The sequence below is a fragment of the Panthera uncia genome, chromosome A2 (genome assembly GCF_023721935.1).
Source record: "Panthera uncia isolate 11264 chromosome A2, Puncia_PCG_1.0, whole genome shotgun sequence".
Classification (NCBI taxonomy): Eukaryota; Metazoa; Chordata; class Mammalia; order Carnivora; family Felidae; genus Panthera; species Panthera uncia.
Window position 1 is genome coordinate 19,100,319 of NC_064816.1, and position 15,656 is coordinate 19,115,974.

Consider the following 15,656-nt stretch of genomic DNA (forward strand, 5'->3'; position numbering starts at 1 on the left):
CCAGACCCACCAGAGTTCCAGCACAATCCCTTAAGGCTGACAGAATGTCTTAAAACTCTTGGTCCTGGCTCACTCTAAAGATAATTGAGGGTGGGTGGGAGGAGGGCTTGGAGCAGGAGGGCAAATTACACAAATCAGGCAGAGATGCCAGCAAGGCAGATGAACATTAATCCCGGTAGGGAAGAAGACCTGCTTTACTGGGAACTACAGGCTGCTAACTGGCTGAGTGCCATTAGCCCTACGTGGGGCCCTTATCACCTAAATGAGCAGTTCCCCATGGGGCGCTCTTGGCAAGCTGGCCACAGGTCTGTGCACAGCTCAGCTGCTTAGCCGGCCCCCATGGAGCTGCCTGCCAGGCAGACCCTATTGAGGATCCTTGGCTAAAACCTGCCCAAGTAGCACTTGGAGCCGGAAGGGGAGCTGACATGTGCCCCTCAAAAGGGGTATAATATGGGGGTATAAAAGGTTTCCTAGCTCACTGGGGCAGAGGCATTGTATTGGCTCAGGGAGCCAGGGTCTATTTAAAAATTCCCTTTGGTTTGTTTCAATATTTTTAATTGGCCCTGTGGTTTCAATCCATATGACATTAATTCTTTCAAAGGATAGAAATAATCTGCTCTTTTTGAGAAACACAGTCCCAGATGACATAGCGTTGTCCTTCTCCTTGATGCTATTTCAAATAGTATTTTTTAAAAATATAGTTCTTACTATTAAAACATTCATGTTGAAATATGACTAGGTGAAATTATACGATGTCTGAGATTTGCTTCAAAAACTCTGGGGGGCAGTAAGTGGTTGGGGTATGAATGATACAAGACTGGCAATGAGTTGCCAATGACAACTAGTCATTGTTGAGGCTGGGTGATGAGTACCTAGGGGTTCATTCGTCTCTTTTTCTATATGCTTAAAATGTCCTATAATAAAAATTTTTTAATTAGCATTTAGAAGTTGGCAAGAAGAGCCTGGCTGAAATATCAAGTAAACCAGTGATTCCCAGTCTAACAAAAGAAAGCACTATATAAAAAGCAGGGGAAATGGGCAGTACTAGCCTTTAGTGAAGACCCCTTAAGCCCTCCACAGGCACCTGTTATATGGGCCTGTAACTGTAACAGGGGCCACACCACAGAGACAGCCTGGGACCTCACTAGGCAAGGATCATCTGAAACCTTCTTTGAGATTTGAATATTTCTATAAAGGAAGTTGTCAGGCCTACTACTAAGTCCTTAGGTAACCACTTTCTGCTTGTTTTTTTTAATTGTTTCTGAGCTTCAGTGATCTTAATTCAAAACTCATTGTTTCTGGAGTTCCTGTGTGGCACAGTCGGTTAAGCATCTGACTTTGTCTCAGATCATGATTTCATGGTTTGTGGGTTCGGGCCCCACATCGGGCTCTGTGCAGACAGCTCAGAGCCTAGAGCCTGCTTCAGATTCTGTGTCTCCCTTTCTGTCCCTCCCTCACTCACACTCTGTCTCTCTCTTTCCCAATAATAAATAAACATTTAAGAAAAAATTTAAGTCATTGTTTCTGCCCAGGTGTCCATTGACAGATGAATGGATAAAGAAGAGGTGGTATATATATATACAATGGAATATTAGCCATAAAAAAGTGAAATCTTGCCATTTGCGACAACACAGAGTTAGAGAGTATTATGCTAAGCAAAATAAGTCAGAGAAAGACAAATATCATATGATCTCACTCATACGTGGAATTTAAAAAACAAAACAAACAGGCAAAGGGAAAAAGACAAACCAAGAAACAAACTCTTAACTATAGAGAACAAACGGATGGTACCAGAGGGGAGGTGGGTGGGGAGATGGGTGAAATAGGTGATGGGGATTAAGGAGTGCACTTGCTGTGATGAGCACTGGGTGTTATATGGAAGCATGGAATCACTATATTGTACACCAGAATCTAATATTACATTGTATGTTAACTAACTGGAATTTAAATAAAAGCAAAAGTCATTGCTTCCTTCATTAACTTACTAAATAAATCTTTATTATCTGCTCATGCCTGGCACTGGTCTAGGCTCTGAGGGTAAAGTAAATAAACAGGGTTCCTGCCCTCATGTAGTTTATCATCTATTGAGATTAATATAACAAAAAAGTAAATACCTTTAAAGATAACTTGGGAGTACTGAAACAGACAATGGCTGGGGAAGTTCCTGTCCTTGATGAGGTGGTCAGGAAATGGCCTTTTGGAGATAGAGACATTTGAGGAGAAACCTAAAAGCGACAACCTTGAGCTAGAAAGCCTGAGCACTGTGTGTTGTGCTCCACAGACTCATCTTGAGCAGATGTTCTTTGTGACAGATGAGTTGCAGGGGGCCTTTGGTTGTGCCCTCTAATGTATTTGATGAGTCTAGGCCATTCTGAGGATGTCTGAGGTGCTGAAGCCTTGTTCCTATTTCCAACACAGAGCTGGGAGTTTGGAATCCCACTGTGCAGGGAGCTGGCATGTCAATACGAGAGCCTCTACGATTATCAGAGCCTCAGCTGGATTCGGGTGAGCTTTGTCTCTTCCCCCAACCCAACCCTGACTGGAGGTACTAGCATTGTCCTGGCATCCGTTTCTGAGTGAGCATTCACTGCAGGTCTAGCCCTTGCTTTAGTGCTGTGGATGTACAGGAGAAGCAGAGGCCAAGGTTCCTACCCTTGAGATATTTGCAGTCTGACTGGGGAACTAAAACACACACCTGACAAATGATTATATGATCCAGACCCCAAGGGCCACTGGTGCTGGGGGAAGGGAGAAGCAGCATATGCAGGATAAGAAGGGGGAGTTCACGGAAGAGATGGCAGCTCACCTTCACAAAGAAGCTTCACCTAAAATGATTTTGCTCAGGGATGTTTCATATGAAAACTTTATAAGATCTTTCCCTGCTTTGGCTTGTGGTCACTTTCAAACACCTTGTTCTTATTCCCTTCTTTGATGCAAAATATTCAAAAATTAAGTGAAATGTCCCATGGACTTTGAAGGTCTCCACCAGATTTTCCTGGCTGCTGGTGCTGGATTCTGAGCCATAACAGCTACAAACTTCAATAGCAAAGAGAAGCCAGCAGTGTCAGCTTACCCTCCTCCTGCACCCTCTGCAGCATGGCCAGCTGTGCCACGTTCCCTGATCCAAATGGATATTTGGATCTTTGTAATAGATGTAGTTCTCTAGAAGTAGCTTCTTGACTGGTCTTTGGAGGCCACTGCTCCTCAGCAAGCTGGCTTGATTTAGTGTGTTACAACTATCTTCCCAGTCAAAATTCAGTGAGTTTTTCTGAATGTGAAGCCAGGTCAGCCAATACTAAGAAACTTACTGATGTTGGTAATGCCAGAAATCATAGATATTGGTTCAACTTTCAAAGTTTAAAATCTCCTAAATTGGAACCAGTACCAGTGTTGCTGGCAACTGAGACTTTTTCACTGTGATTATTAGCATCTTTAGTCCGATGATAGATGAGCAAGAGCAGTGCAGTTAGACTGATGGAAAATGGTGCTGAGAATAGCTGTTTGCCACCAATTAACTAACATGAGCTAGAAGTCATTTGGTGTAATGAGTATCAGTCAAAACCAGAAATCCCTGGGCAAAAAAAAATTCATGTTAAACCTGTGCCCCCTGAAAGTTCAGGAAGCCTGGATCTGTATCAGGTTGGGCCCACCCACTGGGTAGGACATTATGAGCACTGGGCTGCTGTCCCCACCCTACCATCAGAGGATGATGGAAGAGGAGGGTTTCCTCTTCCATTATGAGGCAACCTGGGGAGATGCTGACCATGGCTAGGGGCTCACTTCTCACACAGTCTTTCCAAAAGACAGTGTCTACTTGGACCTGGGAGAACTTGCTTTGGACACCAGTAGCAGTCAGGCCAACCTAAAGGCAGCTGCCTTTCTTGTTCACAGAAAATGGAGGCCAGCTACTATGACAACATCATGGAGCAGCAACGCCTGGAGCCTGAGTTCTTTCGAGTTGGCTTCTATGGCAGGAAGTTTCCTTTCTTCCTTCGGGTGAGTCCATTCAGGTAGTCACAAGAACTTATATTTTACACAGTAATTCATTTATAACCTGTTTTTTATCTTTTCCCCTGTTCTACTGAATACTACTTTTTGAAGGACTAACTAGTCAACAAAAAGCTTTTGGTTTTACTTGATTGGACTGGCTCCCAACTTTAGATTTTGTTTTACTCTGCTGTACTATTTTGTAGCTACCTAGAATATACAAGGGTGACTTTCTTACCAAATCAACCAAATTCCTGCAGGAAATGACCAGGGTCTGAGAATGTCCCATAGGTATGTCTAGAAGCCTTCCAATTTATAGTTCCAATGCCTGTAATTCTCCATTGTGACTATTTTTAGCCAAATAGGACACCAGTACAACCCTGACCTAAACAGGATGCTGGCCTGTTGGGTTTTGTCATTTAAGATGATGGCTCTACACCAGGCTGCACTGTATGCTCTGTGGCCAGGATCGAGAACCTGTTGATTTCAGAGAAGCTTGTGAGCTGTCAAATGGGATCTGGCTATGGAAAGCCTTTTATTGGCAGCCAGTTTTCTATCCCCGGATGGTGAAAGCCATTTCTCCCACCTGGAAGGCTGAGGTGGGATACCAACAGAGAAGGAATGACTGACTATAGACATACTGACACCAGCTGAACAGTTGTGATTCTCTTCTTTATTCCACATAAGCCAGAGGCTCCAGGAAATGTCAGTCTGGGCTTGTAGGCTACAGCCGGTAGGGATTCATCATTCTCAGGGGACCTAAAAGAAGCTGTGCTGATGAAGGGTCCTTGGGCTGCAGTTGGGACCTAACACTAGCTCTGACTGTCCCCAGTCCCAATATCTTACTAATGTTCCATGTTTACAAGTCTCAACCAGCAGCTGGGAAAGTTCATAGAATCCCTTTGATATGTTTGGGATCCTGTCTTATTGGAAAAATTCCTTTCGTCAGTGAGCAATGATGAGCTTGGTATCACATCACAGGTCAGTTGGGCTTAGTGGCTCCTTTAAAAAAAAAAAAAAGCCAGGGGCGCCTGGGTGGCTTGGTTGGTTAAGCGTCCGACTTTGGCTCAGGTCATGATCTCACCATCCGTGAGTTCAAGCCCCGCGTCGGGCTCTGTGCTGACCGCTCAGAGCCTGCAGCCTGTTTCAGATTCTGTGTCTCCCTCTCTCTCTGCCCGTCCCCCGTTCATGCTCTGTCTCTCTCTGTCTCAAAAATAAATAAACGTTAAAAAAAATTTAAAAAAAAGAAAAAAAGAAAAAAGCCAGTCTGCTAGCAAGAGTCCAGGCTAACCACATTTTAGGTGGTAAGGCAGGTCAACTTTCACATTTCCTAGGCAGTAATCATTCTAGGTGAAAAAGAAAATTGACTTCTGCAGGAACTAGTAACACTGACAGGGCTAGCAAGTACACTGCGCCTAATTGTGACCCGCAGGAAGGCTCCAATTCCAGTCCACAGGAATGTTTCTAGCAGCAGAATGTGAATGAGGAGAGGGTCTCCTCAGGAGGACCAGACTTGACTTGTTCACTCTCTAGGGACCATCCACTTCAGGCATCTCAGAAGTGGCATATTTGCTGCCCCCACCAGCAGAGATTATACAAAAGCAATGGAAGTAGAGGTCAGCAGAAGAGAAAGAAGGAATTACACAAGAATAAGAAACCAAAAGCATCTCTATAAAGTCCTTAGACAAACTAATGATTCTGGCCTTGTAACTTCTTTCTCATTTTGTCTTTGCAAAGTACGCTTTATTATTATTTTATTCTCCTTGTTTAGTCCCACAATTTGTATATCATAAACCAGATTGTACTCTAAAACATCATTATTTTGGATACTACAAAGTCAGGCCCTTGGTATCCTCATTTCTTTCCCCTTCAAACAGGAGTTCTCCATCGTGGTTTGCCCTGGCTTCCACCACTCATGCTTATGTCACAGGGTATATCAGTGTCTCAGGGTACTCAGAGCTTTCTGACAAGTAAGACCTGGCATAGAACCTGCATCTGAGCCATCCAAATAATGCTTGCAGGTGACAGTCTGAATGTTCAAATGTGGTTTCAGCAGTGCCAGTAAGGGAGGAAGAATAACAATCGGTGGTAGGAAATGTCACCCATCAGTCCATCTCTGTCTCCACACAAGGGGCATTCCCTAGGAGCTGTGTTTCCTGCATGCAGATCTGCCTGGCCTAGCCACATGCTGCCTTCCCTTCCCTCCACTGCTCAGTTCATCTCTGGCAAATGTAGTAAGTCCCAGTAGAGGTAGCTGTTTGCCTGGTAAATGGCAAGGACAAAGTACAAAGCAGCAGCAGCCAGATCTGTCTCATGTGAGGATGCTGGGTATCCTCAACTTGAAACTGACAACCAGCATCAAGGTCAACGCTATGTGCCTTCCTCCTGCTGGGCCTTCCCCAGAAGGCTAGGCTACTCCCTCACCTTCCTTGAACACATAGGCCATCTATTACTTTAGCTCTGTCAGCTTGGTTTCCCTGGACCATCTGCCTCTCTTGCTTTGCAAATGTGATTATCTACTAATCTGCACAGGGACAGGAAAACATCCAGCCTTCCCTTCTTGGGGGAATTTCTGTTTCTCTTTATTTGACCCAGGAACAGATACTGGTGAGGGTTGTACATTTCTGAGTTGATATGAAAAGACCAATTCTTTACAATTATCTTCTTTGTCAGTTCTGCTTATCAAGCAACGGACTTAGAAATGTCTCTTGTCCTTTAACTATTGGTCTGTTCACTGGAGAGGCCAGCCTGCTCCTCCTGACCGTGACTTCCCTTCTGGTATTGTTTTTCCATTCTGATTCATCCAGACATGTAGCCCAGCCTTAGCTGAGTTCTTCTATAGTAAGAGGAGAGGTGAAAAGGGGGCAGAAATTCTGTTCCAAAAGGTGTGAAGTCCTCCAGGACCTGGCCTATAATCATCCCTGTACCAGTAACCATATGGCTGGCCCTGTGGAACTTCTCTCTTTTCCTCTGAAGACATGCCAGGAGGGGCTGCCAGTGCCTGATGCAACTTTGTCAAAGAGGATCTAGTGAGGTAGTTGGGCAGGCAGACATATATCACCAGAGGGCTGGAGAAGTGTTCCATTCACTCGTGACCAGCTGTGAGGGAGGCATACCAGGGTTGAGGGGGCCCTGTTATTACTGCAGCCCACTAGAAGAAAAACTGAGACCTAACCCAAACCAAATATGGTATTAACAGGGTTTAAGAAATGTGTAGTTAGGATGATGTCTATTTGTTCTGCTGACATAATTGCAAAGGAATTTACTGCCCATATAGTAAATAATTACTGAATACCTACTGGACACTGAATAATGTTTGGACTGTTTGTTCCCACTAACCAAAGTGGCCCTTCAAAAGCATGCACTTGGTCACCCCCCTGTTAAGATTTATGTGGTGGCACCCCTGGAGATCATTCCTTGCAGGCATCTTCCTCACCCTCCCACCTCTCCACACACAACCTTTTCCTGTACAGGCTGTTGCTGCCCTGGTTGTCACTGTGCCCACATAGAGTACCCTTCCCCACTCCTCCCTCAGAGCTGCCCAGGTGGGCCTTTTAGGACTCTTCTCAGGCATGGCCTTTTCTAAAATCCCACCCTTCACCTCTCAACCCTTCCTGGGTAAGGCGCCCTCCCTCCTTTGCTTCCTGCAACTTGTACCCTGCCTCCCAGCTGCCACATCACAGTGCAAGTCTCCCTTTTTTCTGTCCCTCTCCCTTCTGGATCATCATTTCCCTTTGGGCAGAGTCTGAGTGCTATGCCCCATGCCTGTCACAGGGGCTCCTAGGACATGCTTGTGACACAAGTAGCTATTGACACCCATGTGGAGGTGGGGGCTGTGGGCAAGGCATAGAGCATGCTCTCTTGTTTGTGGCAGAACAAAGAATACGTGTGCCGGGGCCATGACTACGAGAGGCTGGAGGCCTTCCAGCAGAGGATGCTCAGCGAGTTCCCACAGGCGGTCGCCATGCAGCACCCCAACCACCCCGACGATGCCATCCTGCAGTGTGATGCCCAGTGTATCTTTCTATGCTTGGCGGGAGAAGGCGGGCTGGGGTCCTGGGAGGTGAGGCCCACCCAGTCAGCTGCCCCTATGCTATGTTGTTGGTCTTACAGGCTAAGTTACCCATAAGTCCTGAACAGAATATGTCCTCATCACTGAACCCACACTTAGCAGGACCCTCATGCAGCCTCGTACAGAAGAAGCATGGCATGCCCTTAGCTGTGGGTGCCTGAAGCAGGGCTTCTGCGGGACCTTCATCCCTCAGGCTGGGCTGCTACCATCACCTAAGTCCCTACCTGGCCCTGTGAAGGACCTGCCTAGGCATCCAGAAGCAGGCACTGTACAGGGTAATTGGGGATCCCACCAGAACTCTTGCCACAGGGATAACTACCATTTCTATCCCCTGCTCCACTCCTGTGTGCATCTGTTATTATCCCTAGTCTTTGTCAGGAGGACTGAGGTACAGCCCTGGGAGTGGGTGTGGAGGGTACGGGGAAGGAGATGGAGAGTGCCTGTGTTTTTAGTGGTACTTGGAAGTGTGGATACAAATACTGGCCTCCCCCTCATCCCCCTCACACAGCTTCCTTGGAGACCTCATGAGAGTCACCACTGTATAAGCTTGTTCCAGGGAGGGAGAACAGGTGGACTCCCATGTTATCTCTCTACAAAGACCCCAAATAGTATTCTTATTAAAAGATTGTTCTGCAGTAAATACAGTTTACCTACATTGGGCAGGCTTAGGCCTTTGCAACTTTCTTGCTCCTGTGGTGTGGCCACCTGCATTCTTCTGACCCCTTTCCCTTCTTTCTTGGCTGTTGACATCTCACCTTGGCTGAGTGCTCAGAAGGCTCAATGCTAGAGCGGGAAGAGGGTGCAGATAGGGAAATCTGATCTAACTGTGCCTGAGTCTGTGCAAGGGTCCTGCTCCTTGCTGCTGCCAGGAGGGAACAGGGGCTATGGGGCTCTTTTCTCCTTTGGGTGATGACAGGGGTCAGTATTCAGATCCATCCCTCGGGCAAGTCTGGGTTTCCCCTTCACTTCCTGCCCAGACTTGCAGATCTATGCGGTGACACCCATTCCAGATTATGTGGATGTCCTGCAAATGGATAGGGTCCCAGATCGCGTCAAGAGCTTCTACCGTGTCAACAATGTGAGGAAGTTCCGGTACGACAGGCCTTTTCACAAAGGCCCCAAGGACAAGGAGAATGAATTCAAGGTGAACAACAGTGGGAAAGTAGGGGCAGTGGGGCCAGGGGCAAGCCCCACTTTCTCAGGATCTTGTCCCTGTCTCATCCCTCAAGCAGGCAGGTGTGGAAGAAATTGCTTAATGGCCTGTCCCTGTCTGTGCCATCCTTACAGAGCCTGTGGATCGAGCGTACCACACTGACCCTCACCCACAGCTTGCCTGGCATCTCTCGGTGGTTCGAAGTGGAGAGGAGGGAACTGGTGAGACACGTTTTGGATGGGGCTGATCTTCACAGCTGCTCCCTCAGCCCTGGCTCTGGGGACCTTTCTCTAAGGACCAAAGACAGAGAGCTTCGGCCACCTGCCTGGCCTGGACTGCCACAGGCCAGTCCTGTGTCAGAAGCTTTGTACATCTTCTCCCTTTTAATCCTGACAACACCAGGGGAGCAGATATTTTTAATCTCCCAATTTACAAATGTGGAAACTATTCTCTGAGGTTCAGGAAGTCAGAGCTCTCTGACTTCAAAACCGATGTTCTTCACTCTTTACTATACTTCTAAGTGCCAAAAAATCAGAAGAGAACATTTGAAAGGGGTCAGGGAGTCTTAAGTCCACAGGAACAAGGGTGAGAATCAGCATCACTGGCCTTAGATCCCTGTTCTCAGGATCATTATGAAGAAGGGGTTGTCATCATGTCTGGGACAACATTGTGTGCCCTGTGCCCTGTGCCCTCAGGTGGAGGTGAGCCCTCTGGAGAATGCCATCCAAGTGGTTGAGAACAAGAACCAGGAACTACGGGCCCTGATTAGCCAGTATCAACACAGACAGGCACACGGCAACATCAATCTGCTCAGCATGTGCCTGAATGGCGTCATCGATGCCGCTGTCAATGGAGGTGTCGCAAGATACCAAGAGGTGAGCTGGGCCCTGGACCAAACCCACAACAGGCAGCCTTGCTGAGAAGGTGGTTCTCAGGCTCCTCTCCTTGAGGCCCCAGCCTTCTAGGGCAGCCTTCCCAGCTAGCCCTCCCCTAGCTGTGCCTCAGCCGACTGGAGGATGGTCCCGGGCATGAGGCTCACTACCACTCCTCGTTTCTGTGGCATGGCTCTCCTATGGGACCGTCTCTTCTTTTTTATTCTCTGAACTCTGACAGATGAGTAATCCATCTGATTAGGGAAGGATGTTAAATGGCCTCCAAGAGGAGCCCTGGAGCCCAGCCCTTCACAAGAAGCAAGTTGTGGGTGGCTAAGAGACTGAGCCCTACACCCTGGCCACCAGCCCTACCTGCCCTACCCAGACCATCAAAGCTCTGTGAGGGACTGGGACCAGTACCCAGGCTTAGATTATTTGACCACCTTCAGTCCTTCTTAGATGCAAAAAAGCACACCTCCGATTGCAGGAGGTCCAAGCAGGCCAGGCTGGAGATGGTGTGTGTATCTGTGAGGAGTCGGGACCTTCCTTTCAAATGGTACCTTAGACTTACACTTCCTGGGTCCCCTCTAAGGGGTAGTCCTGGGAAGTCTTCCTGATTGAGCCTTTCCTTTCTCAGGCCTTCTTTGACAAAGATTATATTGCCAAGCACCCAGGAGATGCAGAGAAGATCACCCAGCTCAAGGAGCTCATGCAGGAGCAGGTATGTCTTACAGGGCTTAGAGGCCAGTGGCCACGAGGGAAAAGCTATGCACCACAGGATGGCTGCAGTTGTCAAGGTCCACTCCCTGACTTGCAGAGTGGCCTTATCTGTCACCCTAATAGGTCCATGTCCTTGGAGTTGGGCTCGCAGTTCATGAGAAGTTTGTGCACCCAGAGATGCGCCCTCTGCATAAGAAGCTAATTGATCAGTTCCAGATGATGCGGGCCAGCCTCTACCATGTAAGCTGATCCCTGTCATGCCCCTGCTGCCATAGAACCAGATGCCATTCCCTGCAGACTGTGCAACAAGCCAAAGGAAAGGGTGGGGGGAATGTGAAGGAAAAGCTGTCCCCACCACAGAGGGGCAAGAGGCAGAGGTGAGTGTTCTATCCAGGGGAAGGATGCCCAGGATCCCCTCACTCACTCCCATCCCTGAGGAGGAGTCAGATTCAAGGGCAAAGAATGTTTTTCAAGGTACTGTGCTGGTGAAGAGAGGTTTTCACATGAGGAAGAAAAGAGCTAAATTATGTGATCCACATGTAGATATCTCTTTGGAGATATTTTTCATCCCAAGAACCTACAGAGGTAAGACATAGCTTGAGCCAGCCCTCTCTCCCCTTCTCCCTCTTTCCCCTCTTTCCCTTGCCATCTTCATGCCCTCTTGCTCCAGAAGTTCTCCCGACTCTGACCTGGCTCTTGGGCTTCAACAGCAGGGTTGGCCCAAAGACGGATTCACACAAGCAAAAGCAGAGCCTGTATTCCAGGACTAGTTTCCCCTCAGCAGTCTCGCAGGGAATGCTGCCTGGCAGAGAACAGGGCCCAGGTGGTCTTGAAACCCCTGTTTATGTGCCCTCACCCCATTTTCAACAATAAAGCTGACTCCAGGTGTTTCAAGAGAAATCTATCTGCTAAATAGTCTGGCTGCCAGATCTCAAGAGGTGTGAACCTTATTATCTGCAACAAGGAAAATAGAGCTGTTTGGTGTTAGGCAAGGCCATCTCGGACAAGAGGCTCCTCTTCAGGGATGATCACTGGCCCTAGAGAGGCTGGACCACTCAGACTCAGTGGCCTAACCTGTTGGGGTTGACTTGCCTTATTCTTGATGCTGGTGGCCCCCAGTGCATGTCTCAACCATTCCTGCCCAGTTGTAGATAGCATGGACTCCAAAAAGAGAAAAAGAATCTTGTCTGTAGTTTGAGAAGTGGGCACATTTTTCAGAGGAAAGCCTATAGGGCCTGAAATTTCTCCTTTCTGTAATGATTTTCCCATGGTATTTCAGGGTGAAACCTGCAGAGAAAGTGAAAGTCTTTTGTGTTTCTACTTTAAAATTAAAATATCCATTTAGTGAAGAACTTGGGTAGTGTCACTAAATCTAATGGGTATTCTATTACCGCTCATTCTTGGTTAGTCTCTGCTATGTGCGAACTTCCTCATCACCACAAGTGACCCAAGCAGGCTAGAGCCTGACCACTAGAACAGGAGGTGTACTCTGCCATGCAAGGCTGTTGGGTCACTTTAGCAAAGATCACAAAATACTCACCCGCATACATCAAGGTCTCCAGGACACACATGGAGGTGTCCTCTCCAGTTTACCCTTCTTTTTCATTTCATCGTGTTTTGGGAGAAGGGCATGGAAAACCTGCTGCTTCTTTAGGCCAAGCTCAGAAATATCCCCAGTAGGACTTAGGGCCCACATCAGGATTCTACATTGTTTGTCCCCATAAACTGTGTCACAGGCAACTTAACCCAGGACACTGAGAGTTGGGCCATTTAGCAGTCCAGTAAACCCAACCCCAGTCCTTACGTAAACTGACTGACAGCTGTTAATCAACTCCTCGTCTCCTGCTTCTCAGCTCTTAGTCCACTTATTCTATACCAAGAATGCCTCTTAACACACTCCTGTGAACTCAGAGCAACTTCAGCCTATTCCAGATGTGTTCTCTTAGTAGGATCAACCCAAGGCCTCTCAGCCTCTGGTCTAGACTCCAGTGCAGTTAGGAGAGTGTTTTAGTCATGAAGGGGCCATTGCCTAAAAGAAGTCAGCAATTCAGTTCTGCCAAAAGTATCTGATTTTTTTTCTTTTTACATTCTTCTTTTACATTTTTACCACTAGCCAGCCCTTCCCTCTTACCCCTTAATTACTTATTCATTGTTTACTCTGATGAAGGGACATTCATTTCTCAACAGGAGTTTCCAGGTTTGGACAAGCTAAGTCCTGCATGTTCAGGCACCAGCACCCCACGGGGAAATGTCCTAGCATCCCATAGTCCCATGAGCCCTGAGAGCATCAAGATGACCCACCGGCACAGGTACGGCCTTAGAGCTGGGGAGGGTCCCCTCCATGGAGGTAAGTCTGGATGTCAAAGGTCAGAGCAAGAAAGCTTGAAATAGTAGGTGTGTGTATTCACTCACATACCCTCTGACCCATGCACACATCAAACACACAGCTCCTGCCATAGGACCCATGGTCACATCCAGTCATCCTGGGAGAGAGAGAAGTGTACATGGTACTGTGAGAACATAGAGGAGGGGGCATTTGGGGTAGGTCTTGAAGGGTAAGTAGAAGTTTGTGAGGCAGAAATGGGATGGGGTTAGGAGGGTGATAGAACAAGATCCAGACAAAGAGACTAACGTATGCAGGCATCTCAAGATGTGAACAAGCCAGCCTGGTCAGCCCTACCAGCAGAGTCTTGTGGCTGGAGTGCAGGATTCCAGGGCATGGAAGGGGGCCAGTTCCAGCTCTAAATGGGCCATGTTCATTCAGGCCTTTGGACTTGATCCCAAGGGGAATGAGGATCACCAGTCAGTTTAAGGGAGAGAACGACATGGTGATGTGGAAGCACATCAAGGTGTCCCTACTCTGAACTCAGGAGTCCTGGTCTGTCTGGGCTCAACTGAAGATACTCCAAGCCTCCAGGGCAGGAAGGCCAGATCAGAGGAGGAGCCAGGGAGAGGAGCCCCTTACTTGGGTTTGTTTTCCAATGTAAGTAGTAAGTCAGCACAGAGTGGGCCTCTATAAATAAGAAGGAATGAATGAAAAGGACTGCCTACTATTGATAGAGGAGGGTATTTTGATGAGCCTGTAACCACAGATGTGGAAGGAAGTCAACAGATGGTTCCTAGCCAGCTATTTTGACAGCTTCCTCATACCAGGAAGATACCCCTGGCCTAGGAGCCTAGGAGCAAATCCCAGCAGGGGGTGGCTACTGGCTCAGAGTAACATCGCATAGGAAGGGGACCTGGAATCCTTGACCTGATTGAGCATATCACTTTCATCCCTCCTAACTGAAAAACTACTTATATAATCAGATGGAGTGGCCATAAACCATTTAACTCCAAATAGAGACTTTGCCGGCCTACTATTGGCCCTGCCAGAACAGGGGCCCCTGAGCAGCAGGCAGGGATTCAGGACTGCCCCAGGCCTCAAATGGGTATAAGCATTAACTCTGAAACCCTCTAAACTAGTGTCATCTGAGGCTAGGGGTGACTGTTTCACACACACCCTTACACTGTCCCCCTGCCACCTAGCAAGGTTTCTCAGCTCCCCGCCTGACTCCTCCCTATCTCCCACTCTTGTTCGCAGCCCCATGAACTTGATGGGCACAGGTCGCCATTCGTCATCCTCTCTCTCCTCACATGCATCTAGCGAAGCAGGAAACGTGGTGGTTCTGGGTGACAGCTCCATGGGCGAGGCTCCCGAGGATCTATACCACCATATGCAGGTACCAGAGCTGTCCAAGGAGTGTGGGCCAGAGCACCGTACCTGGAGGACTCGCCTCTCTGCTGGCTTATTTGGTCTGAGGGCTCATACCCCTGCCTAGTTCTCTAGTTTCTGAAATCAGAATACCCAGAGCCAGTAAAACTGCCTTCCCTCCGCTCCATCCCATGTCAATAAAGTTCCCAGGCATCATTTTCCAAGAAGGAAGTCTAGCTTCAGTCATGATTGCTCTTAGAGATCCCATGGGAAAGGTCCTCTGCCAAATTGCCTTCCTTCCTGGCATTTCTGATGGCTAAGTCCTGCATCCTATATGGGCACCATCATTAGAATCGACCCAACAGCCCTGCTCCATGGGTGGTGAGGGTAACCTATAGTGCCAGCCACCATCCTGGCCCCCATCAGGACCCAGGGTACCTCATCAGACACTGGGTCTGGGCACCTCATGGCATGAAGAAGCCAACTCTGGCCAGTCCTACAATCCTGGCCATTCAGACCTCTATCCTGCTGATTTTTCTCCCTTTGCAGCTCGCGTATCCCAACCCCAGGTACCAGGGCTCAATCACCAACGTCTCTGTTCTGTCCTCGTCCCAGGCAAGCCCTTCTTCCTCCAGCCTGAGTTCCACTCACTCAGCACCATCCCAGATGATTACCTCTGCCCCTTCCAGTGCCCGAGGTAAGGAGGGCAGGGCGCTGCTTGCAGAAGGGAGTAGAGGGCCTCATGAGCCCCACTTGTCCTCCTCTCATCTGTGGCTCTGTCTTTGAAAGCGGCCCTGTGACTTAGAGAATGTTCCCCTTTTAGCACTAAGGACTCAAGGGTTCCCAGCTCAGCAGTCTGTCTGGCTTCAGACCCTGCCCTGAGTAGCGGTTATAGCTATGCTACCACCGAGGTGGCTGGCTGTCGCATCTCTACCTCAGTAAGAGGACATGTGGCCCAGGAGAAAGCTCAGTTCTTTTCCATTGAAACATTTGCAAGAATAAAAATCAAAGTTAAGGCAACAATGAGTCTTATCTTGAGGAACTGAGCATGAATGCACAGTATGAAAATTAAATTTGAAGGCTAAACTTAACCCTGGAAAATATTATTCTAAAAAAGAACAGCAACCAAAAAGACCTTGTCAGCTAAGAAAGGCGTAA

At 47.9% G+C, this 15,656-nt stretch overlaps 1 protein-coding gene across 1 annotated transcript in view; it reads left to right on the forward strand.

Moving 5' to 3' along the window:
* The window catches only part of DOCK3 (dedicator of cytokinesis 3), a 560,028-nt gene that overhangs the window by 531,643 nt on the left and 12,729 nt on the right, over positions 1-15,656 (forward strand). Inside the window, exons 39-49 of the mRNA XM_049640567.1 lie at positions 2,419-2,505; positions 3,892-3,996; positions 7,862-8,003; positions 9,037-9,203; positions 9,347-9,433; positions 9,908-10,087; positions 10,722-10,805; positions 10,928-11,044; positions 12,992-13,113; positions 14,388-14,526; positions 15,048-15,195. Coding sequence (XP_049496524.1) covers positions 2,419-2,505; positions 3,892-3,996; positions 7,862-8,003; positions 9,037-9,203; positions 9,347-9,433; positions 9,908-10,087; positions 10,722-10,805; positions 10,928-11,044; positions 12,992-13,113; positions 14,388-14,526; positions 15,048-15,195 — 1,378 coding nt within the window. The remainder of the gene's footprint in view (positions 1-2,418; positions 2,506-3,891; positions 3,997-7,861; positions 8,004-9,036; positions 9,204-9,346; positions 9,434-9,907; positions 10,088-10,721; positions 10,806-10,927; positions 11,045-12,991; positions 13,114-14,387; positions 14,527-15,047; positions 15,196-15,656) is intronic.